The sequence below is a fragment of the Limulus polyphemus genome, unplaced genomic scaffold, assembly GCF_000517525.1.
Source record: "Limulus polyphemus unplaced genomic scaffold, Limulus_polyphemus-2.1.2 Scaffold3419, whole genome shotgun sequence".
Taxonomy (NCBI): domain Eukaryota; kingdom Metazoa; phylum Arthropoda; class Merostomata; order Xiphosura; family Limulidae; genus Limulus; species Limulus polyphemus.
Window position 1 is genome coordinate 78023 of NW_013669029.1, and position 7578 is coordinate 85600.

The 7578-nt window shown below is 31.8% G+C and overlaps 1 protein-coding gene across 4 annotated transcripts in view; it reads right to left on the bottom strand.

The window, feature by feature from the left end:
* Positions 1 to 464: 464 nt before the first annotated feature.
* LOC106469311 (gastrula zinc finger protein xLCGF3.1-like) overlaps positions 465 to 7578 on the bottom strand; it is a 33945-nt gene continuing 26831 nt past the window's right edge. For 2 of the 4 annotated variants that reach the window (XM_022397797.1, XM_022397796.1), the window contains exon 2: positions 465 to 2508. In XM_022397797.1, coding sequence (XP_022253505.1) covers positions 1460 to 2494 — 1035 coding nt within the window. In that variant the 5' untranslated portion in view covers positions 2495 to 2508 and the 3' untranslated portion in view covers positions 465 to 1459. The remainder of the gene's footprint in view (positions 2509 to 7578) is intronic. The other 2 variants (XM_022397799.1, XM_022397798.1) reach the window with 2 other exon arrangements.

Here is a 7578-nt window from a genome sequence, read left to right on the forward strand (position 1 = left end):
CCAAAACTTCTAAAATTTCACAACAAAAATACCAAAAGCTAACTTTGCCTATTTTTCAAAGCTCTACAATGCAACTACCAAAATTAGCTTTACTGAGCTGACTTCATACCATACTGATACAATAGTTACATAAATAGCAAATCTTCATTCCATATTCAAACTTTATAATCTGTTTCTCTACCATTTCCTTAATCCTGCAATTTTTATATTTATAGTGTATTTCTACGGTGTATTATATACCTTTCCTACAACAGCAACACTGTTGTTTAAGTTTTATTTCATTGTTTTTCCTTTTAAATATAACTACCCTGGTGGCACAATGGTAAGCCTAAGGGCTTATAATGCTAAAGATCATGTTTTGATACCCATGGTGGACAGAGAACAAATGGCTTATAGTGAATCCTTACTCTTAATAACAAAGAAACAAACAAAAGAAAACCTTTTAAATATACATTTTAGCCTTTACTTAATATAATTACATTTGTACAAAAAATACATACACATAATAAGCTTAAATCTTACAGTTAAAAACAAAAGGGTGGGAAACAAGAGTTAATATGGCCAGGAAGATATGTTACATATATACCTAACTATAAACAAGTTTATTAGGCTTAATATAAAAATCGTATTTTCTTAGCCTTTTGATGATTTATATGTAGACATAAACATTATCATATAATTAACTAGTGACAATACAAATTTCATGTTATTTACAATTAGAACCTTGGTATGTTAAAAAATAGGCCCTAAAAATAATATTTACTATTATCAGATAAAAGTAGCTTCCTCATTCTACTAGAACAGAATTTTATAAATCTAATTCAGGTGAATAAAAAGCAGAGATTACATCAACTTTGAAAGTCCTGTACATTACTGTTTCCATAAACAGACTGATGTGTTTATCATTAAAATAAGATAAACAGAAACCACTTGTTACAAACTAAAGAAAATATTGATAGTGAATATTTTAAACTGATTATTTCTTTCAATTTTTCTGCTACACAAAACAAATCAGAAATATATATCTACTGTAACAAATCTGTTTTCTTTGGTTACTTTCCTGAAAATATTACTAAAAAAATATACTCTTTATATTTTATAACTTAAACAGAAAATTATAAACTACACTAACTTAAGATGTGGCCTCTCCTTATGACTGACTAAGCTCTCTTTGTTCATTTATCTTTGATAGTAAAACATTTTAGTACGAAGACCGTCTGCCAACATCTTTTTTCATTAAAACAAAGAATGCCCAAGAAAGGCGTCAATCTTAAGCCTATAGCCACACAATCAACCTGATCCTAAACATTACAATTAAACTTGAACAAAAAACAAAACAAAGTCACCATGCTTGGTTTCAGACATTTATAATTTCTTCCAAGTGGACATTCTTATGTATTTTAAGGTCACAACCACATAGAAATTCTTTGTCACAAACTATGAATCTGTATGGTTTCTCTCAGTGTGTATTTTTTTCATGTTTTTTTAAGTCACTTTTTCTTCCAAACTGTTGGTCACAAGCTCCACAACTGTATAGTTTCTTCCCAGTGTGTGTCCTCTGATGTCTTTTAAGCTGACTACTGCTTACAAATTCTTTACCACACACTACACATTTGTATGGTTTCTCTCCAGTATGTATCCTCTGATGTACTTTAAGATGACTATTTCTTCTAAATTCTTTACCACACTCTATACAACTGTATGGTTTCTCTCCAGTGTGTATCCTCTGATGTAATTTAAGTTCACCATTACTTTTAAATTTTTTGTCACAAATTATACAACTGTATGGTTTCTCACCAGTGTGTCTCCTCTGATGAGTTATGAGGTGTCCATTTCTTGCAAATACTTTACCACACTCTGCACAACTGTATGGTTTCTCCCCAGTATGTACTCTCTGATGTGCTTTAAGTTCACCATTACTTTTAAATTTTTTGTCACAAATTATACAACTGTATGGTTTCTCACCAGTGTGTGTTCTTTGATGAGTTATGAGGTGACCATTTCTTACAAATTTTTTACCACACACTACACAACCGTATGGTTTCTCTCCAGTGTGTATTCTGTGATGAGTTTTAAGATGACCTTTACTTCGAAAATCTTTACCACACACTACACATTTGAATGGCTTTTCCCCAGTGTGTATCCTGTGATGTATTTTAAGATGACTATTTTTCACAAACTTTTTACCACAAACTACACAAGTGCAGAGTTTTTCTCCAGTGTGTGTCCTCTTGTGTTTTACTAGGACATTAATGCTTACAAATTGTTTGCCACACAGTACACATCTGTATAGTTTCTTCCCACTGCTGGTACTCTCATTTAATTTTAAATTATCATTTCTTTCTAACTCTTTGTTAGACACAATACTTCTGTATGATTTATCTCTACTATTGGAAATTATATGTATTTTTTGGTTATTTATTCTTGACAACGTGTAATCAACCACTTTCACATTGCTTGGATTCAGGGACTTTTTTCCACAGGAACTGTTCATAAAGGTCTGTAGATCTACAATTAAAACAAGTCTTTGATTCAAACAGTATAGATATTAATAAATTGTAGTAATACTTTAATAACTATACAACTCACTACAACCAAAATTAAAAAGCTATATCACACACACACACACAAGCATGCATCTGGAACTAAAACCGATTTGGAAAAAGGAATAATGATGTAGATACATCAACCAATAAAGATTTTATATCTTTTATAAACATTTTAGTTTAAAAAACGACTTGGATGACAAAGTGCAGATTAGGAAACAAACAGTGGCTTGATAATTTACATGGATTTCTTTTTCAATGCTTTCTTTCTAAGTTCTTATTAGCATTGAAAGCATTTAAGTGTAACAAAAATCATTAGAACAACGAAAAAAAATCCAGACACTTTCTTTCTTTTTACTTGTTTCTATTATACTTTCTTTTCAATTTGCTTTATATGGTGAAAAAAAAACATGCAAAGCAATAAAATCTATGATTATCAAACCGTATATAAATAAATAAACTTCAATGTCCTTCAGTTCCTTTCTTCTACTTGCAATTACTTGAGAAGGTTAATTTTGATCTCGTGTAAATTATAACAGTCTTATAAGTTCTACATAATTTAAAAAAAATTAATATTTTATTGTTTTTGTTATTTTGATTTTTATCCTTCATCATCTTTACCTTTCTTTCCTGTCTTTCACACTTTTGGAAAAGTCCTATCATTATTAAAGGGAAGCTAAGTATGACAGAACAAACTAAACTTTATAACTAAGTAACAATGCTTTACTTACACTACATATTCTATATAAAAACACATTTCTTAAATTACTCAAGTCCTACACTACAAATGCTATATTAAATACATTTCTAGAAGTTACTCAGTGCTTTATTTACACTACAAATGCTATATTAAATACATTTCTAGAAATATTCAGTGCTTTATTTATACTACAAATACTATATTAAATACATGTCTAGGACTACTCGGTACTTTACTTACATTACAAATTATATATTAAATACATGTCTAATAATATTCAGTGCTTTATTTACACTATAAATGCTATACTAAATATATTTCTAGAAATTACTCAATCCTTTACTTACACTACAAATGCTATATTAAATATGTTTTCTAGAAATTACTCAGTCCTTTATTTACACTACAAATGCTATATTAAATATGTTTCTAGAAGTTACTCAATGCTTTATTTACCATATAAATGTGGTGGGTTTTCAAGTAGGTCATGCAGTAATAGCTTGTTAATGATACCCCCAGAATAAAAAAAAAAACATACAGGGAACAGATTTGCTCATCCTATTTGTAGATGAAATCCTGCCAATGATCTTTCTTTAAAATTCTTCTATAAATGTGTCATAAAAATTCTCCACTTTTTAGCTTTTGAAGTAACCTTTTATTTTTCAATTTACATAACAGCCAGTCCTGACAGATATAACAGCAGTGTTGTATTTCTCACATATATCTACTCTTTTATTCTTTTCATTGTTGAAAGCATTCTTTCCACATACACAGTGGTAGATGGAACACTAAAGAATAAGTCATGAAGCCTTTACACTTCAGCCATGGTATCACTTAGTTTATTTGTATGCACGTATAAAAGTAGCTCTGCAACACTTTTCTCCATAAAATCATCTTGCAATGAATACATTACATGATACAGCCATACATTGTCAAAGAAGTGTCCATACATTTCATTTAAGAAAGTTGATGCTTCTTCTGGAAAGACATTTCTGTACTGACCGAATTTACTGAAGTTTAATAGCCCCAGGAACTTAAGTTTTTCCAGTGATGAAAATCAACATTGTATATGCATAGCTATTGTATCCAACACCTTAAAACATAGTATTTTATACTCTTGTTTTGGGTCACTGCTGCAGCTTTTCTATGTATGTTAGCAGACATTTCAATGGATTCCTCAAATTTTGAATAGAATTTTTCATAGTCTTTTCTTTTGTTCTGTACTACCTCAGTAGTCTTCTTCATTTCAGTTATGCAGTATCCAATGTCTAAAATGTTGATTGCACCATATTAAACAACACATCAGTATGCACGAAAACATCACCAAAAACTTCAAGCAAAATCCAGAATTTAGGGTCTTTAAAGCTGTGCTGGAAGTCTCTGACTGAAAGAATTGTATTCTGATCTCAATCTAATGGGTTCTCAATGATCTGTTCAAATAGTTCAATAAGTGAATGGCAATAGTCCTTAGCCATGTTAACAAGACACATCGAATCATTCCATTGTGTTGGTGCAGCCCTGAAAAACCACCTCTGTGCAACATCATCCAGTGCCTTTGTTCACTAGGTGATGTAGAGAAGAAAGAGGTAAGTCCATTTAATGTACAAAAGAGTATTTTACACCCTTTGATACTTGTGCAAGCTTGTTAAAAAACTAGATTCAAGGCATATGTATAGCAATGGATAAAAATTGCACATGGAAATCTAGCCTTAACTTTTGCCTGCACCATTCAACTCACCAGCCAATGATGTTGCACCATTGTAAATTTGTGCTGTTAACTTATTTGCACAGTCCCTCTCCTCAACACAAGCAAAGGTGTGTGGATAAAAATTGCACATGGAAATCTAGCCTTAACTTTTGCCTGCAAACCATTCAACTCACCAGCCAATGATGTTGCACCATTGTAAGTTTGTGCTGCTAACTTATTTGCACAATCCCTCTCCTCAACACAAGCAAAGGTGTGTTCTGAAAGCATGATTGCTGAACAATCTGCACTGACATCCATAAAGCCGATAAATCACTCCTTTGCTACAGTGTCTGTAGTCACATATTACCACACTGCTGAGAGTTGGGAGGTTTCATTCAGGAGCACTGCAACGAATTTGGCTTCAATAATTTCCTTCTTTATTACTGCCAAAATTACAGCTTCAATTACATCATTTTGAATTCTGATAAACATTTTAGAGAAAATAGTATAGCTTTGCACGTGGTTTGCTAACCTTTCATTGTACTTGCTAATCAGGTGAACCAGATTCACTGATGATTCACCTTCTGAATGCTCATGAAATGCTGGTTCTTGGCTTCCCAAGTACATTACTATATCGATAAGTCTGTGTAGCATGTCCCTATGTTTTCTGACCCTTTCATTGTGCTGTACAGTAGTAGCACATTTTTGCTCATCAAAATGTAGATCTGTATGAGTGCTGCTAAATGTTTTGAGTTCAACCTTTGAAGTTACATACATTTTACTTACTTGCAAACAGAATGCATGGTGAACAAAACAACTTATTTTGCTTTTGATACGCTGTTAGTCATTCCATTTTCACATGAGAATTCTCCTAAAAATACCAGACAAAATTTTTGCATCCTTTAATTAGGCCTAGCAGTGTAGGAGTTAGTTGCCCATGCCTAACAATTTCATTTTTTTTTTCTTGTAAGCCTCTTTGACAAAAGGTAGCCTTATAAGCTTTTCAATAATGCACTCCAATTGCTCAAACATGGTAGAAGAGTATATACCAAAAACAAATCACAAAATCAAGTGAAGCAAAGCATGTACCCGATAAGTTGTTGACATTGAACTTTTGCACACGCACTAGCTTTCATGCTATTTTAATGCAGCATGACTAACAGGTGACAGTGATATCACTACAGAAAACAAGATATTGTTGGGTGTGCAAGGTTAGGCATGAAGGCGACCACAAAGAAACACACAATAAACAAATGGTAAAATAATATATTATATAATAAATATAAAAGACATATTCCACTGTATAACGTTATCACCACATTTTTAGTTTTCTGACTGATCAAGTACAGCATGATTTGCATTCCCTGACTGTATGCCACTGCTACAAATGCTTAAACTAAATATATTTATAGAAGTTACTCAGTACTTTATTTACATTATAAATGTTATATCAAATACACATCTAGAAATTTCTAAGTGCTTTAATAACACTACAAATGTATATTAAATACACTTCTAGAAATATTCAGTGCTTATTTACACTACAAATGCTATATTAAATACATTTCTAGAAATATTCAGTGCTTATTTACACTACAAATGCTATATCAAATACATGTCTAGAAGTTACTCAGTGCTTATTTACACTACAAATGCAATATTAAATACATTTCTAGAAATATTCAGTGTTTTATTTACACTAGAAATGCTATATTAAATACATGTCTAGAAGTTACTCAGTGCTTTATTTACACTACAAATGCTGTATTAAATATATTTCTAGAAATATTCAGTCCTTTATTTACACTACAAATGCTTTATTAAATATATTTCTAGATATTTCTAATTAAAAGTCAAGAAAACTAACTGCATCATCTTATATACAATAGAGTGAATGAATAATATTACATTATACAAAAGTGTTTGCTTTATTAACTTAAAATGAGTATGAATGAAAAACTACATAAACTTGTTGAAATTTCACCTATGTGGGGCATGTATTATGGTGTCTTACACAAAATATATTATATGTAATCACAAGAGGGAGTTACAGTAGAGTGGGTTACTTTTAACTGTTGATGGGTAGAAAATATTTCATATACTGAAACTGATGCATAGTTAATGACATTGTTCAATTGCAATTTCGTAATGGTTGCTCTGATGACTTTTTGACCATTGTATTCCAACTTATTGCTTAGTATTGTTATGTATCTGCTTGTTTGTTAATTTCAGTAGATCTCTTATCATAACATAGCTTCATCGAATCAGCAGACATTTTCAAGTTTGAACGCACCTGATGGTGAATATCATCCATCCTTTTAAATAACACTTTCACAAACTTTGGCACATTTTCAGGCAACTCTTTGTATGGTGGGCATCCTGTTATCAGGTCCACTGGCAACCGAAGTTCCCGACCAAAGATCAGCTTTGCTGGAGTGTATCCAGTGGCTTCATGCTCTGCTGTTCTATAGGCCATCAACGGTGGAGGAAATAAGACATCCCAGTCATCTTGGTGGCTATTACAAAACATTGCCAATTCCTGTTCCAGTGTCCAATTGTACTTTTTTACCATCCCATCAGACTGTGGGTGAAGTGACGTTGTTCTGGTCTTTCATATGCCAAACAACTTGTAGCATTCACGGAAT